Source organism: Acinonyx jubatus, chromosome D1 (genome assembly GCF_027475565.1).
Source record: "Acinonyx jubatus isolate Ajub_Pintada_27869175 chromosome D1, VMU_Ajub_asm_v1.0, whole genome shotgun sequence".
NCBI lineage: Eukaryota > Metazoa > Chordata > Mammalia > Carnivora > Felidae > Acinonyx > Acinonyx jubatus.
Window position 1 is genome coordinate 112,145,924 of NC_069390.1, and position 24,688 is coordinate 112,170,611.

General features: G+C 47.3%; 1 protein-coding gene and 1 long non-coding RNA gene across 2 annotated transcripts; one reads left to right on the top strand and one right to left on the bottom strand.

Moving 5' to 3' along the window:
* Nucleotides 1–2,111: 2,111 nt before the first annotated feature.
* LOC106976507 (baculoviral IAP repeat-containing protein 3-like) lies at nucleotides 2,112–18,163 on the bottom strand. The gene is made up of 8 exons (XM_015073942.3): nucleotides 13,771–18,163; nucleotides 13,562–13,661; nucleotides 12,107–12,185; nucleotides 9,255–9,303; nucleotides 6,989–7,231; nucleotides 3,193–3,447; nucleotides 2,733–2,774; nucleotides 2,112–2,370 (listed from the first exon to the last, which is right to left on the bottom strand). Exons 1-8 carry the CDS (start codon nucleotides 14,681–14,683, stop codon nucleotides 2,177–2,179), a joined length of 1,875 nt encoding a protein of 624 aa, XP_014929428.3. The 5' UTR covers nucleotides 14,684–18,163; the 3' UTR covers nucleotides 2,112–2,176.
* A 425-nt stretch (nucleotides 18,164–18,588) lies between these two features.
* On the top strand, nucleotides 18,589–24,147 carry LOC106976509 (uncharacterized). The gene is made up of 2 exons (XR_008290744.1): nucleotides 18,589–21,529; nucleotides 22,917–24,147. It is a non-coding gene; the product is annotated as an uncharacterized LOC106976509 (long non-coding RNA).
* The last annotated feature ends 541 nt before the right edge of the window (nucleotides 24,148–24,688 follow it).

Sequence of the window (24,688 nt, forward strand, 5' to 3'; positions counted from 1 at the left end):
ATGCACAGTACAAACTGAAATTTCGCGTAGCTCCTCTTGACCACATGAGTGGGGGTGGGCACAGTCTTAAAAAGAATACTAGTGTCTTTCAAGGGTATCAGTGTTGTTTCTAAAACAGTGAGTCTCTTAAGCGTTCCATCTGATAGTTTGGCCTGGAATATACTCAGTCAACACCATGAGGCCCACTGTGGTGTGTAAGGTGTCAGGAGGATGTGAAGATGGTTAAGTGACGGTGACCAAAAAGGGACCTAATGGCTAACAGCATCAGGTACACATGGGGAAGTGGGAGAGGTTAAACTCAGGGCAAAGGTCTGAATTACAACGCTTTTTATATGTTGTATACTGAGCCCTGTTTCCAGGACTGGAGGCCAGGTTGGACAGGGGCACAGGGGTCAAGGCTGGGGACAATCAAGTGAATTAATGCGCATCCAGTGCTCCCAAACGGGGCCTGACATATTGTCAGCACACCAAGCTGCCCTTACTATCCATAGTGATTTATTTTTTTCCAAAACACAATTTCACATTAAGTAACACATAGGGCGATAACAAAACATTTGAATGAATAAGTTGGCTATGTTAGCAACGTATTACCAAATGAGCAATGAACAGGCGTCTCCCAGTGAAGATGGCAAATTTAAAATATTGTGTGTAGTATGCGGTAAGAACCAGATTAAAAAAAAAAAAAGGGAACCACACTCTGTAAACATTTATCCTGTAACAATGTTAGGTTACAAACGACCTAAGCAAGAAGGCAATGTTACAATTAATTTGGCAGAGTGACTCGGGAGGATGCTGTTAGTATGTGGCCAGACAACTGAGCCTTTTTACACAGAGGCGAAATCAGCTGCACCTGAGGATTCCCTGCGTGGAGACACCCCCTCCTCCTTGCTGGGTTCCAGACCTTTCCAGGTTGCTGGGTTTCCAGACACCTAGAGCTGCTTTCGAAGGTTGTCCCTTGTTTGTCCCCCACAGTATTCCCATTTCTGTGTCACTTCTGGTTTTGAAGCCCTAATGAGTCTACAGGAAATGAAGGATAGAGAATTATGAATTGGGTGTGCTGAACACCAAAAGTAACGCCGAGGAAACTGTGCTGCCCCGAGAGTACAGAATAAATTTATTCAGACAACCGGGCCCTGGTTCCAAAGGCTGTTAATCCGTATACTTCCTAAATCCCAGATTTCATACCATAGTGGTAAGACCCAAACGAGGGACTTCTCCCCGTGGGCAGGCAGGCCTGAGACTTCCCGAATGAACAAGCAAGCTCGGTGAGAAGGCTGTCCCATCTCCGCTCCCACCGCCCTCAGGACCCTGCAGGTGCAGCCCTGCAGGTGCGAGCCAGGCTGGGCGAGCCCAGTGCCCTCCCGGTGTAAACGCAGAAGCATCTTACAGAAGGGGGTCTCAGTACAGCTCAACACTCCAGAGGTCTTCAGGAGGATGAAGGCAGCCACGGAGGGACCAAACCATACACAAAGATTTTCGGAACACGTGGAATGTTGGTGACTTTATTAAAACGTTCCTCACAGCATTCTTTACAAAACCACCAAGGCCCTAAAAAAAATCGCTCAACAAATATCAAGACCTTCTACATACAGGACACTGGTCCAAAGTGCTCCCGATTCTTTTTTTTTTTTATTTAATTTTTTTTTTATTAATGTTTATTTTTGAGACAGAGAGAGACAGAGCATGAACGGGGAGGGTCAGAGAGAGGGAGACACAGAATCCAAAGCAGGCTCCAGGCTCTGAGCTGTCAGCACGGAGCCCGACGCGGGGCTCGAACTCACGGACCACGAGATCGTGACCTGAGCCGAAGACGGACGCCCAACCGCCTGAGCCACCCAGGCGCCCCCAAAGTGCTCCCGATTCTTCATACAACGCCAACGTGTTTAAAATTCTGAAAGCTTATTTCAAAATTTTAAGTTTTACTTCACTTACGATTTTCAGTAAGTATTGAGCGTGGAGTGCTCTCTCTACTCCTGTTCACAGGAACAAAAGCCCACCGTTCTCCTGCTAATATATGTATGCTTCATATGTGTTAGGTGTATGTTTATATAGAACGGTTTTCAGCTGCAAATAGATAAAAAAAAAAAAATCCTCAGGAAACCAAATCAGTATAGAAGTAAAAAATAGAATACGTTTAATCCGTTAGTTATAAAGTTTAAACAGTTTTGGATCCTCTTCACGACAGAAAGGTCCGGACGGTGCCCTTGATTGGGCCCCTGCAAATGGGGCATTTTCTGAGGGGAGGGGCGCAGTCTTGGCACACCACCAGGTGGCCGCAGGGAATGAACACTATGGACACTTCTCGGTCCAGGCACACTTTGCAGGTTCTTTCCTCCTGCAGCCTCCTCAGCTGCTCTTCCACTGGCAAACCTAACAAGAGAAAAGGATTTTCTTAATGTTTTTTAATTGTATTTTTTGTGAGAGCAAGAGCATATGCACGCGCGGGGAGGGGCAGTGGGGGAGGGGGAGAGAGAGAGAGGGAGGGAGGGAGGGAGGGAGGGAGAAAGAGAGAGAATGCCAAGCAGGCAGGGCCCTGTTGGGGGGGCTCGATCCCACAAACTGTAAGCCCATGACCTGAACTGAAATCAAGAGTCCGATGCTTAACCACCTGAGCCCCCCAGGCGCCCCGAGAAAAGAATTTTTAATGACAGGAAACTTGCTGCTTCTGCTCCCATGAAAAGCCAAGAAAATAAAACCAATGTTTTCTATTGGTTAAATTAATACTATTTTACCTGAAACATCTCCTGTGGGAACATACTTTAGGTCCTGTTGCACTAAGGGAGAAAAGCAAAAAGCAGTAAACAAAATGGCACTATAACAAACAACGTTAATATTTATTCACGGAATACACATTTTTAAACTAAGAGCTTAGACTCTGGCCAAATGCTATACATAACTGTCATAACATCAAGGCAATAAAAATCTTTTATCTTTTTGTGCAATTAATAGTTTATAAATTAGACTGAATTATTTTCAATGATCCCAAAGTATTAAGATGAAAGCATATTTTCTTTTTTAAAAACCTGAATTGAATTGAATTTTAGATTCCAGTGCGTTAACAATGCAATATTCGTTTCGCGTGTACGATATAGCGACTCAACACTGATTGATGTACGACACCCAGTGCTTGTCACACGAAAAGCGTATTTTCAATTGGCTTAGAAAGATCCCCCAAATAACTGCAGCACTCACCGAAGAAACGCTCGTATAACACGGGGTCCATTTCTAGGAGACAGTTTTTAAATACGGTGACTGCAAAACTTCCCTTCACTAACACAGCATCAATCAGCAATCTTGCTTGCAGAGATGTTTGTGCTTTCTGTGTAATAACACTGTGTTCTTGCTCAGTAATCACTCTGGCAGTTCGGAGACCATCCAGGATGGGGAGTACGGAAGTCAGATGTTGAAAGAGCGCCATTCTGTTCTTCCGGATTAATGACACATCATCTTTGTAAAAAAGAAAACAAACATGTTCCCACTGTGCTCACACACTTCCTTCCACGCCTACACGTAACTGCATGAAAAAGCAACATAATTCGTCATTGGTCAGGCAGCGCAGGTGGCTGGGGTTGGGGCCACCTGCTGCCTGGGCCATCTTGACGATCACTGTGTTAAGCACTTTGCATCACATATTAATTCCTTCCACCTCCATAACAGCTGTCCCAGGGAGGCGCCCTGCCCCCACTCAGCAGACGAGGAACCGGAGGCACCGGGAGGCGAACAAACTGTAAATGACACACAACTCGCCAAAGTCAAGCGCAGGCGGAGGCAGTCTGGAGCCGTGATCTGTGTTCCTGGACATTCTGAACAACTGCTGAGCCTTTAACCAAGTAACATTTAGAACCTGATAAAACTGAAATTCCAATTCAGTCTAGTCAACTTGGGGAAAGATAAAATCAGGAGATGAAAACAACAGAACGTTTATTTCTCAAATGATCATTCACCCATAAAATTTCTTCAAAATTCCATTTGAAGATGAAATTTTAATTTTAATTTTAATTTAACGATGTTGCCATTACTCAAATCTTTTCTAGGAAGTGGGGAAAGGCATTAACAGTGTGTTAAAAATTAAATCCTACTGGCCAGGGATACCCTCCTGTCTCCAGGATCACCATAGTCCCCTTGAAGATCTAGGTTTTGTACCTCTTGGCAAAATACTTTGCATTTCAAAATTCTGCAATTTTATTATCTCCTGGCAATATGATTTATGAACCTAAGTTTAATCGTTATTATACAATTTTGCCATGACCCATAAGGCTCTTTCTATAAAATAACTAATGACAGAAGTGGGACTATCTAAAAAACTTATGTGGGGGAAATGACTGTTGGATTTTAGAAATGCTAACTCTGTCAAGTAACAGGACACAAAAATAGAATCATTTAATAAAGGATAAAAAATAGTGCTTAGTCAAAAAGTCAAGGCCAGAGATACCCTATTTGAAGAGAGCTGGAGCTCTGGGAAAAAACTGAGAAATGGCCAGGACCAAGATTAGTGTGTGGCACAAAGAGAAGGCTCCACAAGTATGCGTTGAACAGAGGCACAGGCAAGCCTTCGTATGTAAAGAGCAGAAGGAACAAAGAAGTAATGGCCAGAGGGCTATGACTTTGCACCTAATGCGCTGGGGTAAATCCTCTGGTAGAGAAGTAGTGATATAATTTGCACCTGGTGTTGAAGTATGTTAGTTTTTCCATCTAACATTTATGTTTCTAATTACATTTTACTTAGACAAATGTAACAAGTTCTCTGAAATTCTCAAGGCTTCTAAAATTGGATTGCTAGTGGTTGAGGAGAAAAGGACTCATCTGAAACTCACAGACTGCCTTCTGGCACGTAAGAGGGAAAGACGTGAATAGACCTTTGAAGCATATTATTCTTTGGTTCTGGAAAAATTATCCTAAGTTTACTTACACACCTGTCAATAAATTGCTTACCTACTGCTCTTGGAAAACTATAAAATCATCAGTAACCTGAACGGAGATATTTTCGTTCACTCATTCAAACAGTATTTCTGGGGCACAAACTATGTGCACAGTGTGCTTACCAGTGTGGACATTAGGGTGTGTGGAGACACTAAGACATCTTTCTGACGATGTCAATTACTGTGTATTGTTGACTGGGGTCATCTGTGCAGACTGTGGATTTTCTTTGAAAGAAACATAAGTGCTTTATAGCTGGATGCCCTCAGACTTTGAGAAGTGCTCGCCGGTGACTAGCAGCTGAGTCGGAGCAGACCAGCACCAGGTCAAGCAGCCGTATCTCCACTTCACGGTGAAACAGGAACCCTGACGAGGCCAGGCAAGGATGAGCTTGGGCTCTGTCACTGCCGTCCCAGGGGTCTGCAGACTGAATAATGCCTGCTTTGGTAAAGCTAGGATGCCGTCCTGCTAGGATTGGGCACGTCTGTCTAGGTTGGCCCCGAAGACAAAGCCACCGGAGCGGTAGGCTTGTCCAAGCACAGAGCGGACGATCTTACAGTCAATCATCCCGGGAGGAAACAGACCCCAGACGGCACTACACAAGACAAGGGGTGAACTTTTCTCATTCTGGGCTTTGGGGATACCAGGGGACCTGGGCTTTCGCAAGGGACGTCCCTGGTCATGTGTGTAAAACGGCCACAACTTTGGAGAGATGAACCAGAATAGAAGCTAGGCAGACAGACGCAGGAAGAAGGCCGCAGAGGCACCGAGAGGCCCAAACACTTACAGCCGTCAATGGCCATCTGTGACACAATGCTCTTCTGTTATCCCTACATCTCCAGGAAGAGCTCGTTAAAAGTTGCAGTCTGTCTTCAACCGTGTTGGAAACACTTACGGATCTGGTCCGTGCTTAGCAAAGGGTGGCAACGGAGAGATTTCTCTTGGTCTAGGCCAGAGGGATGGCAGGGTCCAGAGTCGCCAGATGGGAATGCACATGCTTGGGGGAGGAGAGTTTTGCAAAGGAAGGCTGAGCAGAGATGATACAGTGGCAGACAAGGCTGGCAAGATAACCTGTCCCAGGAGAATGGGAACAGCATCCTAGACCTCCCCTAAACAAAAGACACCCCAAAGGGGAACTAGGTTCCTGTGTGGGCAGGTAGGAAACTTAATCATAACCCATACATTAATGTATGTTATTAATGTTATCATAATGTCATTAGGCTGAGACACACTGTGATGGTAATTTTAAAATACATAATTGCCCCTGATTCTACCCTAATTTATAGCAAAGGGGAATGAACCTAGGATCAAAAACAAGCCATGTATGATTACATATACAGTTAACGACCCAGAGTAAAAATATAAGTTAAGAAAATCCTTAACACTCAGGGCACCTGGGAGGCTCAGTCAGTTAAGTGTCCGACTCTGGATTTCAGCTCAGGTCATGATCTCAAAGATGATGGTCAAAGATGAGCTTGGGATCTGTTGCTGCCAGCCTGGCGGTGTACAGGCCTGAATAATTCATGCTGAGCACTGAGGTAGAGCCTGCTTCAGATTCTTTGTCTCTCCCTCTCTCTGCCCCTCCCCTGCTTGCATGCACACACACTCTCTCTCAAAATAAATAAACATTCAAAAAGAAAAGAAAATGCTTTCATTCAATATATACATTTTCAATTTACTAATGAGCAATTCAAAAATATTAAAAAAAATTTTTTTAATGTGTATTTATCTTTGAGAGAAAGAGAGAGAGAGTGAGCGAGCATGAGCAGGGGAGAGGCTGAGACAAAGGAAGACACAGAATCCCAAGCAGGCTCCAGGCTCCGAGCTGTCAGCACAGAGCCCGACGCGGGGCCCGAACTCATGAACCACAAGATCATGACCTGAGTCGAAGTCAGATGCTCAGCTGACTGAGCCATCCAGGCACCTCTCAAATATATTTTAATGTAAAAATTTCCAGAATTCAAATTCAGAACATTGAACATAAAATCTGATTGGACTATGAGCATACTTTCAGTAACTCAGAGACATCAACTCCATACAGAAAGAGACACTGATTACTAAATGCATGTACCTGATTCTTTTTTCTCAGTGGCTCTTTCTTGCTCCTCTTCCCTGATTTCATCTTCTGCATTAAGTAAATCTGATACAATATCACTGACTGTTTTGTAATTCTCCCCGCTCGTCAGGATCTTGCTCTGAACGGTCTGTTTCACCAGGTTTCTACCGAAGCCCATCTCCAAGGCCGCTTTCACCACGGGTGTGTTCATCATGACGGCATCTTCGGAGGAATTTTCTCCAGGCCCAAAATGAACAACTACATAAAATCGAGAATTTGGCACATGTTGGGATAGTCTATATATTTTTGGAATTGAAAGTTATTAGTTTCAAAAACATAAAGTCCAGTAAAATGTAGAGCCATTATTTTGTCTTAACTTTGTTAAACTTAAAATAATGATATACGCGTTCAGTCACGAAGATAAGAATATGGAATATCGTATTCCGATACAAAATATGCATTCCCCAGCATAACTGTGAGTGGGAGAAAGAAACAGAATGTCAAGGATCACCGGCCACCAAACATTCTTTTCTCCCCGTGATGAAGGAACAAAGGAGCTTTCTAAATCCAGTATGTTTCATGTATTTTTCAAAGAGGCCACTGTCCTCACTCACTCCATCGCCGCAGGGCCTCCTACTGAACCTCTCCTGTCTACTTCCTTCCCGGCCCTATAACCAGAGTGACTGTCACACACAGATCCAACTGTGTTGTACTCCTTCTGAAACTCCATCAACAACTGCTTCGTTCTCACAGACACTCAACTGGGGCTTACAAAACGGCACCCAATCTGGGCCCCGCTCACCTCGTGAGCCTCATCTCTTGCCACTTTCTCATTCATGCTCTACACTCAAGACCAGAAGTCACAGACTGGTGGCTCTTGGGTCCAAGCCCGCCCGCAGTGCTGACCACTCTTAGCGCTGGCCGGCTTCCTTCATGTAACTGTTCGTGATCCTACTTTTTCTGGCCATACGGAATTTTGCTCATTTCTTCAAATGTGCCTGCTCTTTTGTGTGGCTTAAGACTTTCATGTGTTCTCTCTGCCTACAATATTCTTGTGCTCCCTTGGTCATCTGGTTAGCTCCTACCCTTGCCTTCAGTTCTGTGCTAAGACAAGTACTTCCTCTGGAAAGTCTTTTCTGATCTTGCCAGTTTGGGTGACCCGCCCCTCATGCACCCCCCAGAGCCCAGCACGCTTCACTTTTCCCATCATATCCCTCTCCATGTCCTTGTCTGTATCTCTTGCACTATTAGCTCACGAGAATAGGACGTATGTTTACCCTGTTCTCTATTTTTTCCTCAGAATAGCAGAATCACAATAAATATTTACTGAAGTGAATTAAACACTAGATGACAGAGTAGAACAGCTTGTTCAAATAGTGACTCTATCATCTTTTAGGTTTAACCTGTCTGAGCCTCAGGTCCCTACAGAAAAATGGGAATAATAATTTCTACCCTCTTCATGTTACAGGAAGAATACGTGAGCAAGCTAATGTCGTGGTGCCCGCGCTCCCACAAGGTCTGAGAACAAGGGTGAGGCTGGATGTAAGCAGTGTGTTAAAACTACAGATAGTCAAGTCCCACCCTTAGATACCATGACTCAATACAGTAGGTTTAATGTGGAGACCAGAAATCTGCAATATTTTTAAAAAAAATTTTTAATGTTTCTTTACTTTGAGAGAAAGAGACAGAGCACAAGCGGGGGAGGGGCAGAGAGCTAGAGACAAGAGACCCAGAATCTGAAGCAGGCTCCAGGCTCTGAGCTATCAGCACAGACCCCGACGCGGGGCTTGAACTCACCAGCCGAGAGATCATGACCTGAGGCAAAGTCACATGCTCAACGGACCGAGCCACCCAGGTGCTCCATAATCTGCAGTATTTTTTAATGTTCTTCAGGCAAATATGATACACACTGAAGTCTGACAAATACCGACTTAATGAATTTGAGAATGCAGTGCACGGTCCAGATCATACAATGTACATTATTACTATTATCACATTCCAATCACCATAGTACCAAAAGGTTCTATTTAAATTCAGTAATTAGGGGCACCTGGGTGGCTCAGTCAGTGAAGCGTCTGACTTTGGCTCAGGTCACAATCTCATGGTTTGTGGGTTTGAGCCCCACGTTGGGCTCTGTGCTGACAGCTCAGAACCTGGAGCCTGCTTCAGATTCTGAGTTTCCCTTTCTCTCTGTCCCTCCCCTGCTCACACTCTGTCTCTCAAAAATAAATAAACATTAAAAAAATAATTTAAGTGCAGTAATTATCATCATTATACATACTTGGTGACTCAGCATTTTCATCTTCTGTGTTGTCTGAAGTAGATAACAACTGCAGGAAAAAAAAGTACATAAATTAGGATAGATATAAGTCTTACCCTGTCCATTATAATATAAATGAGTCAAGAGATCTATTTTATTCAATTTATTGGAAACTGACTAGCTTATCGGCAAATGATTTTTTACCTCAAAAGCAATATTGCATCTACATTCAAAAGTAATTCTCTGTGCCATAAACTATTCTTGATGAAGCCGATACTCATTCATGAAGGCAAGAAAAGGGCTACACCTTCTCAGTGATATGAGACAATCATTGTTTGCCTTTTATCCCAAACACCTGACATTTCCTGGGTCATCCTTTGGGATAAGTTGGACCCTAGATCAGTTCTACTGACTGTGGCTACAAAGTAACCCTCAAACTATTATATAAATTCTTATCTGCTTTTCTAGGAAGATTATTTTCCTCCAGCACTTTGAATATTTCTTGCCATTCCCTCTAGCCTGCCAAGTTTTTGCTGAAAAATCCCCTGCTAGCCTTATGGGGTTTCCCTTTATATGCAAATATCTTTTTTTTTATTGCTTTTAAGATTCTCTTTATCACCACTTTTTAATTACTATGTGTCTTGGTGTAGACCTCCTTGGGCTGATTTTATTGGTGGCTCCCTGTGCCTCCTACATCTGGATTTCTGTTTTTCCTCCCCAGAGCAGGGATGTTGTCAGCTGTTATTGCCTCACATAAATCTTCTGCCCCCTTTCCTCTCTCTTCTTCTTCGGGGATCCATATAATACAAATATTGTTATGCTTGATGGAGTCTATTCTCATTTTGCATAACTTTTTTCTCTTTCCTGCTCAGCTTGATAACTTTCCATTCCTCTGCCTTCTAGGTCACTAATTCATTCCTCTGCTTCTGTCCTGCTGTTCATTCCATCACCCATGTTTTTTTTATTTCATTTAGTGAGCCTTTATCTCTGCTATGTTATTCCTTATCTCTATGTAAGGATCTCACTCATACTTTCCACTACTTTCTCAAATCCAGTGAGTATCTTTATGATAATTGCTTTAAATTCTCCATCAGACTTATTACTTATCTTTGTTTTGCTTGGGTCTCATACCGTGATTTTTCTCCTGCTCTTCCACTTAGAACATATTCCTTTGTCTCCTCATTTTGTCTGTGTGTTTGTTTCTGTGTGTTAATAAAGTCAGCTCCATCTCCCGCTCTTGAAAGTAGTGTCCTCATGAAGGAGAGAACTTTCCATGTCCTGCCGTGCTGTCCCCTGTTCCCCAGAACCTGGCCCTTCAGGGGCATGTCCTATATGTGATGTGCGCCCTCCTGTGGTGGCTGAGCCCCCTCTGCCTTAAGTCCAGTCGTCCGCACAGGGTGTCTTTGCCTATTGTGGGCAGGGTTTTGTCCCTGGGCTGTTTGTGGGCCAGTCTGGGGCCACCTTGGGTTTGAGTTGAGTCAGAGCAGGGGTTCGCCAGAGATGCAGTAGCACCGGCCTTGTGCTTGTTGCTCCCTGAGAAGTTCGTTGGTGAGCAGGGCCTGCCGTCAGACCCGATGTCTGCCCCCCAACCCCCACCCACTACTGCAGCCAGTTGGGACCGGTGTGTGTGGTTGTCTTCCCCTCCCCCTGGGGCGGGACTCATTTCGGAGTGGCACTGGCCCTCGTCGGGGCTGCTTGCGCCCCGCCAGGCTTGCAGCCCCGGTTTGGATGAGCTCCGGCCAAGAGCATGTTGGATGAGATGGATCCACAAAGCGCAAAACGTGGTGTTAGCAAGGTTCATGCCAATCTTCTGGTTGCAGGGGACCCACAGCACGGGGACTGGGGTGGGCCCAGCAGAGGGGGTGGTGTGATTTAAGTCAGGTAGCAAGTGTAGGCGCTGCCCTGGTTCCCACAGGTGGCCACGTGCTTATGCTGAGGGACAGAGTAAGGAAATGGTGCCTGCCAGCTCCTTGGTTCCTAGAGAAGTCCCTCAGTGAAGTCTGAAAGGAGTAAACACTTCTGCCTCCCACAGGCCCCAAACTGCTGCTTAGTACTCTCTATCTCCGCGGGCTGTTTGTTGTGCTGTCTAATGGTGGGGACTCAGTTTCCTCTTACCTATTGGCCGTTCCAGAGCTGGGCGTGCCAATTTTTAAAATTCCAGGTTTTTAGTCCTGATGGTTGTAAGAATTCACAAAATTCAGCCCTTCTGGTTTTCAAAGCCAGATGTCACGGGGATTCTCTTGCCCACGTGGGATCCCTGCTGTGAGGGTCTGTTTCTCTCCCCCCTCTCTGCACCTGTGGCTCCCTCTCTCCCGCAGATGGCCTGCAGTCCACTGAGCTGCCCACTGCGTCCCTGCCCTTCCTGCCATCTTCCATGTGGCCTTTTCTCTATATTTAGTTGTAGAGTCTGTGTGGCCAGTCTTCAGGCCACTTTCTGGGTTATTTACTGATGTGGCTGTTCTCTAGCTGTATCCGGTGTGGACGAGGTGAGCTGAGGGTCCTCCTGCTCTGCCTTCTTCCCAGCAATCTCATTCCAGGAAGAGGAGAAGGACCAGTACAATTCTCATTCTCACATCTTTTCAAGAAAAAACTGTATAGTAAAACTATTGCATGCCAATTTTTTCCCTCAAATAATTTAACTTACTGAAACCTTGTTACAGAAATACTCAGAGCCATACCTTAAATATTTTTCGGTAGGTCTCTAATTCGGCGTCTGTATGCAAAGACTAGCTCTAAGATCATGTTGGGTATTATAAAAACATGAAACGTATTTTTAAAGCAACTCTTTGTCTGTTCGCTAAGTACTCCTCTCTGTGATTAGCAGAAGATAATTTATCTGTTGTTGACCAATGATTTGTAAAAGCCACCCATACCTGTTCAAGGAGACAGGGGTGACTGGCTTGAATCTGACTGATGAACTCGTGTCCTTTGATTCGTATCAAATACTCACACCTGAAACACAAACAAAGTTAAGTCTGGGGGGTTGTTTTAACCCCATTATTTGTAGGCAGCTAAGTATTTCCAGTGAACATAAACGTACATATCAGCACTTAACATTCATTTCACACACGGGAAGAGGCAAGATGCCGTAAGTGAGAGACTGCACACAGTGCCTCACCAACGCTGGAGCTCCAAGGGTCACGGGGCTCTCAGTCTCCACTGGGAGCTCCCGGCTGTGCTCTTCAAAATTTCGCAGATTGCCAAATACACTCTGAACACTGAGAACAGAGTCAAGAGACAGGGAGAAAGTTCTCTAATAAATAATGCTGCTCTCTCATAAACCCTGCACATTTAAAAGTTAAAAATACACGAAGCAGAACAACAGAGGAATAATGAGGAAGGTGAACACATTTTCTAACAAGACAGATGGTCCCAAGTCAGCAGTTCCTAGATCACACACACCCACTGTCACCCAAGTATAAAAGGAACCCAGATTCACCCTTGTCTTTATATGTTCTCAAAGTTCCCGCAATGGAAACCTAGGAGCACTTCTTAGAAACACTAGAAGTTTTGACCGTGAACAATACCATCGGAAGCCTCTTGACTTCAATTTCAAAGCAAGAGCACAAATGAGCATGCAATAATCAAAAGTAAGTGTGGGAACTGACAAGGAAATGTTCTGTAGTGATCAAAGGAGGAGAGATGTGTCTATATTGACCCGGATCACCCTATTTAATACTCCAACCTGCTTGGTGCTTCTGATTTTTCTCACCATCCTGTTTTCTCTCGTTGTCTGTAGCACTTGCTATCTTCCGACATGCTACATAATTTATTAAGTTTTTATGAAGTGTCTGCTTCTCTGGCTATTAAGTTAATGTGTGAGACCAAGGATCTTGGGTTTGTTCAACTGAGTATTTTAACCCCCTGGAACACTGCCTGGCAACAGATGATCAATTAACATGAAATGCTGAATAAATGGAAATATGTCCAAGACATGAGGCTAACTGAAAAAAGGTTTCAAAACGGTATATAGAATATCTAATTCACTTAATACTGTATACGTTCATCTACCGATGTACGTATGTTTCAAGAGGTGTCTGGAGGGATATTCACTAAAATGCTCACTGTGGTCCTCTTTAGATAATGAGGTTTCTGGACTTTTACATTTTCTTCTCTGTACTTCTCTACGAGGTGTGTACACAGGAAACCATAAACCTGTATCTTCCGTCAAAATGGTTAAGTTATTTTTCTAAGCAATTCATCCTAAATTTATTCATGAGTGCATTTTTGAAAGAAAGACTAAAGCAACAGCCGACTGTCAGGTAAACACAAATAACCCGTCCCATAACGATGACAAACGTTTGCACGGAGGGTTTCAAAACAATCACCTTGGAAACCACTTGGCGTGCTCCACCCACGGGTCGTCTCCTGATTCCCAGCAGCGCAGTCCACCGTCGCAGCAAAAGCATTTGACGTCATCACTGTGCCCTGAAACGAATTTTGGACCAAGACTCATGAATACACACAAGGTGCCCACTACGACGAGCTAAGGCACAACACGCGGGCCATTCTCCCGCGACCGCACGAGGCCCCTCACCCATGTAGTAGAAGCCAGCCAGGGCCAGCTGCTCGGGGAGAACAGGCACGCTGGGGGGCCAGCTGCAGAAGCTTCGGGAGCGGGCCGCGTGCGTCTGCATGCTCCGGTTGGACACGGCGCACCGCAAGGTGTCCTGCAGCCGGCTTTCTGCGAACGGGCAGAAGGGGAAGTGTCTCAGGTGCTCTGACAGGGCGTCGTCGTCCGGCTCCCAGTTACTCAGTCTCCCGCCGCAGGCGAAGCAGGCCACCTTGTCCCCAGGGCCCAGGTAGTAAAATCCAGCTCTGGCCAGCTGCTCCGGCAGCGGGAAGGTCAAGGGCCAGCCCTGGAACGAGTGCAATCTGGCTTCCTCGGCCTCCATCGCACGGTGGTGGGGACTCATCCTCCGGGGACAGAGACCTTGGTTTGCTCTGAAGGTCACAGGGTTCTGCGGGAAGGTGGCGCAGGAGCGGCTAGGACAGCCCCCGTTTTCCACGCTGGGAGGCGGCAAGAGCCTGGAGCTCGTCCCTGAGGAAGGACAGGTGGGCTGAGAGGGGGCGCCCGAAGCGCTCACCGGATTTAGACTCTGGATGAAGCTGCAGCTGGGGTACAGCCTCCGATGCTTCTCCAGGGGACTGTCCCCCTGCTTCCAGTTGTCCAGCGTCAGGCCGCAGCAGAAGCACCGGACCCTGTCCTTCCGGCCCGTGTAGTAGAACCCGGCCCGGGCCAGGCTCCGCTCCGAGACAGGGGCGCTGGCGGGGAAGGCCGAGAACGTGGACATTCGGTACAGCTCACACGAGTGGTCGTATTTCAGCCCCGACACGGTGCCGCCTTTCAGCAGCTTTGATGACAATGTGCTGTTTGCTCCGATGTTCATGACGAAACGGACGGGGTGGCAAAGGGACCAGCCTTTCTCTGGGGAGGTAGCTTTGTGCATGGCTCTGGACGGTGGTTACTTTTATCACTAGGTGGACACCCAGAACAGGAAGTCTCTTGTCCTTCTTTCCCTCTGTGTATTCAGGGCTTCCGCATGGTGAGATTCTAAGCTCGACGCTGACACGCGGTAGGGAGAGAGTGTGTGCAACTGCACTTTTCCATAATCTTTACACACACAGCGCGAGCACGATGGCACACGGCACCTCGTCGTGGAAATCAAAACCCTGCGCACAAGCGGGGAGCGCTTCAGGTCACTAAGATGCCACTCGGCGTCGGGCACCCCTGCAGGCAGGACAGCGCCTCGGCAGGGGTGGGGGCTTCACGGTGCCCGGCTGGCCTGGAGACCAGGCGTGGGGCTCACACTGCCAGCCTGTTTTCGGGGAGGAAACCTATGCCCTGTACGTGCTCCACAGAAAAAAATCCAAACTATGTTTATTTTGCTTTTTTTTAATCATGAAATTTGGTAGCCAGAAGAAAAGCGTAAGACCTGCCTGAACAGAAGAAACAAGTACATTGGGGTCATTTCACCGATTGTAGGATGTATCTTTTTAACACCTCTGTTACCAAGAGGTATCTTTCAGCTAACAAATACCGTATTTTAATTAGCAGGGCTTTTATTTCTTGGAGCTATATAAAATAATGGTGTGTTTTCCAATTAGTGACATCTTAGATGCGATGGAATACAATCTATCCCAAATCGTGCTCAAATTAAGTAATTTTTCTTCCTAGAATATTTGTAATAGGAAAAACAAAACGATCTAGAATTTTCCTACAAATGAAGAGCTGAAGTGGGAACAGAATTGGCTGATGCATCTTAAGTCCTGTTTCAAAATTACCTGAACGACAATTACTTCCCATAGTCAGCGGCTTGGTTACTTAGTCCTAGTGATTCCAGTAGAACTTAGCAAACTGAATACTGTATTTCAAATAAATCCTCAGAGAAGAATGTGTTTGTTCAACTGGTCTTTTTAGGCTCAGCTTGACGCCGTTGAAAGACACTACCAAATCTATTCTGACAATGGATTTGTTTCTTAAAACAGTCAAAAGTCAGAGGGCTGAGTCTGTATACTAAGATGAATAATCGAAGTGTACAAATGTGGCTTTGGTCAGAAATCCCAAAGACAGCATACCTTGAGCCAGAATTCATCGCAACAAGAAAATAATGAATTTACGTTGTCACAATCCCCTCCTTTTGCCAAACAGAGACCTTGTGAAAGTTCAGAGTAGTTTCTAAATTACGACCAGCTATCAGTAAAAAGTTTCTGTGTCAGTAACATGAACAACAATCTGCAAACGGGTCTTCGTGGCTTCTCTAGCCGTGATTTCTGTGCAGTTTCCTGGGTCCCACAGGTGTTGGGGTTTCCGCTGCGACTTTGGCTCTTTACTTCCAGGTGATATGAGAAACGTAGCTCTGTTCCAGGGATCAGTTATTGTGTCTAACATCAGCAGTGGACAAAAATTTTACACATTACTGCAGAAACCCTTCCGGGGCTAGTCACTGTGTTTGCGTAAGTCTGTTGTTTTCCCAAAATGGACCATCCAGCCATCATTCTCACCGTCGTCCTTCTCAGAGATAACAGCCCCTTCAAACAAGCCGAACTTGAGACTTTTAACACATGCACATTCAGATAAGTGCTTAGATCATTCCTTTACCAATCATCCATGCTAGTGTGCCATACTCGACACTTGGGGCACCGCAAAGTCTTGTTCTGGACATTTCTTTGTCACCATGGAAGTCTCTTGACCTGTCAGAGGCCTCACCTGCGTGCTTCTCTAACTTAGTAGAGGGGTGAATATTGTTCTAGATAACTGTCGCTCATTTTCAGGTCTGTACCAAACACAAGTTCCTTCTCTCTGTTCTGTTCTGGCTACAATCACTTCCCTTTATATCCACCAGTCAAATTCAAAGACGAGATCATCATGACTTTATAGTTACACCTCATGCCAATAGACTGTATTGTTTAAAATTAACATCCTTTGGGATAATAAAAACTCCAGTTCACACTTAATTTGTTTCTTCATGCACAAAACTACCTCCCGGAGATCAGACTAAGTCCCTTTTAAGGGTGTTAGGCCTCCATTTTGAGATGTTTTGATTTATGGGGAAAAAAATGGAAAAAATCTAGAGGTAGAACACTTTGCCTCTTTTGTAAAACCTGTTTAAAACGAGAAAAAGACAGTTTTAAAAGTCAAATACCTCACAGATACAACACAACGATCTCCCTATAAACATGTTCTTCAAGCCAGAGCACTAGTGTCGGCTGATTGGCGACCTTGCCCAACACACGGTGCTGTGTGATGCACTGCAGAGGCCACGAAATCCCAAGTGAAAACCAGAGGGCTCCAGCGGGTGGCCAGCAAGGGCATTATTATGTTCAGCTTTCACAGAATTGGGCCTCGGTATTTTACTCATTTTTTTAACTTTGGATTTTGAAATGAATTCATACATACAGAAAAGTTACAGAAACGGGAGGGTTCCCACATACCCTATGCTCAACTTCTCCAAAGCTACTATCTTACGTGATCGTGGGACAACTGTAGAGGCCAGGAAATTAACATGGATACAGTGCTGTTACTTAATGTACTTGCCCTGCTTCATTACCAACACTGTTAAAAGTAAGAGATTTCCCATGACCCTAGATCCCAGGTCCTTGTGAAAACCAGACTGCCAACAGTGGGTGACAAGCGGCCGGCGGGCACACAGCGGCTTCATCTCTCACACAGGGCACACGCCCCGGCCCTCTGATACGGATACATTTGTCCCTGAACTGGAACTGTGGTTTTTCTCACAGTACGGTCAGCAAGGGAGTGAGACTGCTCTAATACCTGTGTCTGTCAAAAGTACCAAAAATGCAAGGTGGACAAAGAGAGACAAGTTTGGAGAAAAATGAGAGTCCTGTATTTGTGGAGAAGAAGAATATTCCTACGTGTTAAACGCATAAATAGAGTGGGGTTTTGTTTAAAAGAGACACCCCCAGATCTGTTCGCTCTGTCACCTGCCTGGCCTCTATACATCTGAGACTGTGAACTGCTTACACAGGCCTTACGCTGAAGAAGCCTGGGGGTGGACACAGGCACATGCATGCCTGCGGAAATACAGGCAACAGTTGTATGATAAAGTACAAAAAAATGCCCACCCCAGATGGATTCAAACCCTCTTACCCTCTTCCAGCACGCAGACCCCAAATATGATGGGGACCCCTGAGGCCTCCCTGCAAGCTTGAGGACCTCCACAGCCCTCCTCCCAGACTGGGGATCCCAATGGCCTCCTCCCAGGCTGGGGACCCTCATGCCTCCTGCCCCAGGCTGGGGGCCCACAGTCTCCTCCCAGACTGGGGATCCCAATGGCCTCCTCCCAGGCTGGGGACGCTCACACCTCCTGCCCCAGGCTGGGGGCCCACAGTCTCCTCCCAGGCTGGAGACCCAAGTGGCCCTTCCCCCAGAATGGGCCCCCCCTTGCAGCCCTCCCCCCAGGCTGGGGACCCTCACGTCTCCCACCCCAGGCTGGGGGCCCACAGTCTCCTCCCAGGCTGGGGACCCCAGTGGCCCTCCCCCAGGATGAGGCCCTCCCCCCAGGCTGGGGACCCTCATGCCTCCCGCCCTAGGCTGGGGACTAGCACAGCCACAGCTCTGGTGAGCTAGGCAGCTCCTTGGCCCCTGCAAGTCTGCAAACCTGCAGGGCCCTCCTCAAATTTCTCCTCCACTGGCCCGCATCCTGTTCGCTAGACTGCTGTGCCTTCTGTTAGAGACCTTCACCTCCACAAACCCATGCCTTTCTGCCTCACAACCTACCCGCTGCCTCAGAAATCCTGCTCTCCGCCCCAGTCCCTCACCCCTTCCTCTCTGCGGACCCTTCCCTCGATGTAGCAAGCAAGCTTAAGTCTGTCTCAGTTTCAAAATGAAAACACCAACAAAAATCCTCTCTCGACCCCACTTTCCATTCTGGCGACTACCGCGGACCCCTGGACAATGCAAGGTCAGGGGCACCCGCCCCTCTCCCCAGGCTGTTGAAAATCTGAGCGTAACTGCTGACTCCTGAAGACCTTAGTAACACACTACAGTTGACAGGAGCCTTACCGATGGCACTCGACTAATGCATATTTACATGTTATATGTACTATGCACTGTATTTTTACAATAAAGCCAGCTAGAGAAAAGAAAATGTTAAGAAAACCAAAGGAAAATACATTTACAACGCTGTGCCGTACTCAGGGGAACCACAGGCACATAAGGGGACCTGTGCGGTTCAAACCCTGCTGTCAAGGCCCAGGTGGTGCCTGCGTCTCACTTTGTCTTCACCGCCAAGGGCCTCGGGTGAGACCCCCTGTTCAATTACATTCAGCCAGCACCAATTAAGGGTGCTGTCGATATTGTTAACGCCAGCACCTTCTTCCCCACAACCAGGGGAAATTACATTTGGCCCTGGCGCCTCTTAGATATGTCCCAGTCCCCTGGCTACTGTGATGCCACCCTCTGGGGACTCCTGTCTCCTTTCTAGAGGTTCCTTCACAGAATCAGCCTCTTCGTTTCCCTTAGCGTGACGTGGGCAACCTTCCTGATCCCAGGGCTGGTGGCCACCTCTACCGACTTGGGCGCTTGACAAATGCACAGCTGTGACCCTGGCCCCTTTCTGCCTCCCCGGAATGTGAGCTCCTCCAGATCAGAACCAGGTTTCAGCCCTGGATGGCCCACCCACTGCCGGCATCTGCCGGGCACCTTGTGGAAGGCAGACACGAAGTTCAGAGTGAATGTTAGCAAAGTTGACTGAGCGCCGGGTGATGACAACACCCTCACGGTCACCGGCACAGCATTAAGAACATCAATTTTACAGTAATGACTCCCAAGTCTGCTCCCCGACGGTTTCATATGAGGGTCTGAAGTCAGGCTTCCTAAGTTTCCACTCAGGTGACCGAGACCGGAGGGGTGCCCTTGGGCAAGAAAACGTCCCTGAGCCTGAGTTCCCTCATTGTCTACGGAGATAATAACTGTACCCCTTTCTGGAGACCTTGAGATTTGAACCTGAAACCACTCACTCAAGGTGTCTACAGGGTCCCAGCACCGACCACCGGGGAAACGACCAGAAATCTACTCTCTGTGCCACCACGTGCGAACATTCCAACAGTCGTTCCTCCGCGGGTTTGAGCAGGACTCGACTGGGGCCTCCCTACCAAGTTGTGGGGCGCCCTGTCCCGCAGCTCACTGGGCATCCACCGAGGCGCGGGGACACCTCCTGGCCCTGGGGTCACCCGGGCCGCGAGGGCCTCCCACCGCACTGGCCCTCCATTGGCTGGCGCGGGGGTGCACACGGCAGGGGCTGGGGGGGGGGGGGCATCGACCCTCGCGCTCCACCGTACGCCCCGTGAACCCCCTGCCCGCGCGAGGGGAGGTCCGCGCACCCGCACACCCGCTGCCCCGTGGGCCCCTCGCCCTAGGAGAGGCCCGCGCGCGCGCTCGCACGCGCGCGCCCGGCGACCCGTTACCTCCTGCCGCCCCGGGGGAGGTCCGCGCCCGCGCACACACGCCCCCGCGCCTTCGCGGCCCGTCGCGCATCTGCCGCCCCGAGGCCCCGCGCGTGCCGGCCGCGCCGTCGGGTGGCCGCCGTCGCCCGGCTCCGGTGAGCGCCGCAGGGCGTCGCCGCCTTTTAGCGCCTGGCGCCGACCCCCCCGCCCCCCGCCCGTCCGTGCGCCCGCGTCCGGCGCAGCGGCCGGTGCTTTCCTCGCGGGACGAGGGGGAACTCCGGGGCGGTAACCACACGCACTTCCCCTGACCGCGGCCTGGCCAGCCCTCCCCGCCCCCACCCCGGGGAATTTCCGCGACCCCGGGCACCCCCCCCGCCGCCCCCCGCCCCGGGCGGCCTTTCAGAGGGCCGGCGCCGCGCGCTCGCGCCCGGGCAGCGGCCGCGTGCTCGGGGTCGGCCCGGTCGCGCGTCCCCGCCGGCGGTCGCAGGAGCGAGGGCGCGGGCGGAAGCGCGGGTTCCCCGTGGGCCTAGCTGCAGTGCCTGGGACGGCGGCGTGGCCTTCTTCGTTTCCGGTAGCGAGGTGTGTGTGTGCGTGTTTGTTTTCGCCTGGTTGGTTGTTTTTGTAACTAGGGTGGGCCTGGCTATTAAAAAAAAAAAAAAAAAAAAAAAGTCCCTTCCTTTAGGCTCTTGTCCCGCACCGGACAGCTCTCAGTGCCTGCCGGCGGTCCTCTCCGGGACACCGGGGACTGTGCACCTGCCGTCCCTCCAGCTGCCGGGCGCACGCGGGGGGACCGCCTGCCGGGTAGCGGATGGATGGGGGCGCTCAACCGACTGCCCCGCCTTCCAGCACAGCTAAGATGGTCAGGAGCCAAAGGAAATCCTGTAACGTTATTCGGGAATTCTTCCTCCCGTGGAAACAAAACGGACGCCCGTTCCATTCGGCACAGTCGGCACGGGCTGGGGCGTCTTCAGGATGCGGTGGCTCCGGCCGCCCAGGGCAGTCGGGGCTCCAGCTGGAAGGGGCCAACGTGACTGAGTTCATGTCACAGGGAAATCGCAGTCCACTTCCGACCCTGCCCGGTTCAAAACCTGGCAAGACGTTTTCAACTCACCTTGGAGGTGACTGAAAACCTTTTTTTGTGGGCGTTATATGCTTTTGATCTTGTAGCCACCAAGAGGATTTTTGAAACACGAAATTCCTCTGGACATTTTTAACTTTAAAGCATAAAAGTTGTCACGGTTGCGAAGCACCTGCAGAATGCAGACATAAGTATTTTGGAACACAGTGGATCCGGCCCTCTTTTCAACCGATTGGTCGAATACAAATACCACAGCCAGTCATTTGATACCCACCATCGTCCATTAAACATCAGCTCGGCTTCAATAACTGTAAATATTATAGCGTTGCGTTTTGTCCTTGAACATTTTACTGCCCCCACAGATTTTTATTTAATTTTATTTGTTATTCCAATATAGGTAACATACAGTGTTATATTAGTTTCTGGTGCCTCCACAGTATTTCCATATATGTTTGCAAGGGGCAGCTTTATGATCACTCTGGCACATATTTCTGAAACAAAATGTGTATAAATTGAAATTCGTTTTTTTCCAAGCAAGGCACCTGGGGGCTCAGTTGGTTAAGTGTCTGACTTTTGGTTTCGGCTCAGGTTATGATCTCACAGTTCATGGGTTCCAACCCCCAGCCTCCGGCTCTGTGTTGACAGCACAGAGTCTGCTTGGGATCCTCTCTCTCTCTCTCTCTCTCTCTCTCTCTCTCTCTCTCTCTCTCAATAAATAAATAACACTTGAAATTATTTTTTCCTGTGATCAAAAGGCTCTAAGTGTTAAAAATTTCTCTTTGATTGCATTACTGATACTAGTTTCAATACTTATTATACAGTTGGTCAAAACAATACGGATCAGGGGCATCTGGGTGGCTCAGTCAGTTCAGCGAATGACCCTTGATTTCAGCTCAGGTCATAATCTTCATGGTTCGTGGGATTGAGCCCTGCATCGGGCTCTGCACTGACAGCACAGAGCCTGCTTGGGATTTTCTCTCTCCCTCTCTCTGTGCCCCTCACCTGCTCGCTCTCTCTCTCTCTCTCTCTCAATAAACAAACTTTAAAATAGTTTTAAAGATTTAAAAATTAAAAAATGTAGATCACAAATGTTGATAATTACTAAATATAAAAAGTAAAACTCTATTATAAATGCAATCTCAGTGGGGGTGTCAGCTTATATTTGAACAATGTTCAACTGTGTGTTCATCAGTATTACCTATTACTAACTATAATAGGGCTCAGCATAGATTCTGCTCCTTTTATTGCTAAAGATTCTAAGTGTTGAAAACCTTCTTTACATAAGTAAGTATAGATAGGACCAGAAAAATGTCATTTGTCAATTTTTCACAATATTTTGACCTTCTGTTTCATACCTCCAAAATCCTTTAATGATCTTTAATTAAAAAATTTAATTAGTTACTAGCAGACAACTCAATTTTGTTGAAATCAGTGACTTGGAAACCACAGGCCCTTTGTTCCCAGAGAGAGTTGCCAGAGTTAGCAAATGAAAATACAGGACACCTCATTAAATTTAAATCTGAGATAAAACAACAAATAATTTGGTGGTATAAGTTTGTCTCATACAATACATATTCATTGATTATCTTATATTCAAATTGAACTGGCTGTCCTAGATTTCATCTGGCAGCTCTATACCCAGATTTGAGAGTCATTCATGTTCTCAGCACTAATGCCAATTATCTCCAATTGTTCAGGAAGACTTTACACCTGGGGTGAGACACTATTTTACAAGCCAAGATGGGTGAGCACAAAGCCTTCTCTTCAAGAAGAGAGCCCCACGGTGAACAGGTTGGTGACAAGGCGGGACAGCCTGGCCCCCTTCACAGCTCTTGTTTTCAGGCTGATCGGGTTTAGGAAGAGCCCCATGTGGACTTGAAGCACCAGGCTGTCAATTCCTTTAACACTGAGTTCCCACTTGCCTGGGGCTAATCTTTGTGAAGACGTGGTGAGCCTGCCCAAGGGAGTACCTGTCCCAACTGAAAGACCAGCGGCCTGAGGAATCCCGGTGGGACTGGCTTTCCCAGGTGCTTTGGGCACAATGAGAGTGGAGAGGAGACCTACCTGCCAGGCCCCGGAGTGCATCGCCACGTCTCCTCCGCAATATTTCACGCAACTTTAACGATGGATTTTTAAAAAATGTTTACTTATTTATTTTAGGAGAGACAGCGAGAGAGAGAAAATGGGCAAGGGAGGGGCAGAGAGAGAGAGGAAGAGAGAGAGAATCCCAAACAGGCTCTGCACTGTCAGCACGGATGTGGGGCTCGAGCCCACAAACCATGAGATCATGACCTGAGCTGAAAGAAAGAATCAGATGCTTAACTGCCTGAGCCACCCAGGCTCCCCAGTGATTGAAGTTTTAAAAATAATTGTTTTCCTATAATAATGCTAAGGTGCACAGGAGCAAGGCTGCATGTATTTTGTTCAGCACACTATTCTAGTACAAGCAGGGTACCTGTAAATAGGGAGTGTTCAATAAACCTCTGTTGACTGAATGACAAAAACGGACTCAGTGTATCCATTTGGACCCTCTCTCTCCTAAACCTGCACCCATTTTTTAAATAGTGAAACATAACTTACCTTTTCCCTCCCAACTCTGTGAATATCCCAACTATTTTATATAAAAACTCCACTCTTCCTTGCAGCACCCAAACATCACCTAAATATGTTTTCTCTCCAATACTCTTGTATACACAGAAGGAAGCGAGGAAATGCTTCAGGACAATGACAAGATAGACACACGAGGCCATTAGTATCTGGTTTACAATAGCTTTCTTCTGCTGTCCCTGTCTAAGCAGGGTATGAGAAGCGTGTTCACCCCATTCCTGGTTTGGAACTTCTAGGACTCTCAACTGTGGTGTGTTCTCATTGTCCTATTGTATTTAAATCAAGTTTAAAATATCTGTTTCCCTTGAGGGCGATCATGATTCTCTGGAAGGAATTCCACATGGTCGTAAGTGCTCTAACAACTTCAGTGCCAGTCCAAGGGTATTTCACTCTAAGTTAGTACATTTTTAGTTAAGGAGATAAATAGAAATTCTGCCCCGGAGTCTAGAACTGAAAGTAAAAGTGAAATCTAACAGAGGGGACATGGTGTTCCTGATTCCAAAGCAAATACGAGAGTCACTGTGAACGTTGGGGATTTCCTGGTCTGTTGGCAACTCGTAACTTGCAAATAAAACACAGATCAGCCTTGAACAAGTGCTAATGAAGAAGTTTACCTGGAAGTGTCTGTTAGTGTAGACAAAGTGATGACGCTGGGCCTCATACATGGTGGCTTACTTTTGATTTCTTTGTCCTGACAGCACTTTACCCGTATAATTTACATTACACAGTCAAAGTGCACACATCTTACGTGCACAGCTCATGAATCTTAACAAATGTGTATACTTGGGGGACCACCAACCAGACCGATACCAAGAACACTTTCCCACCACCCCAGGAAATTCCTTCATGCCTGTTTTCGGTC

Bases quoted from the DNA above. Each gene is read 5' to 3' on its own strand.
- LOC106976507 (XM_015073942.3), bottom strand. From the start codon at position 14,683: ATGCACAAAGCTACCTCCCCAGAGAAAGGCTGGTCCCTTTGCCACCCC. The intron at 12,186-13,561 runs GTGATTGTTTTG...TTTGTGTTTCAG, and splicing joins CACGCCAAGTGGTTTCCAAG to GTGTGAGTATTTGATACGAA. The intron at 3,448-6,988 runs GTACATGCATTT...TTTTTTACAAAG, and splicing joins CACTGAGAAAAAAGAATCAG to ATGATGTGTCATTAATCCGG.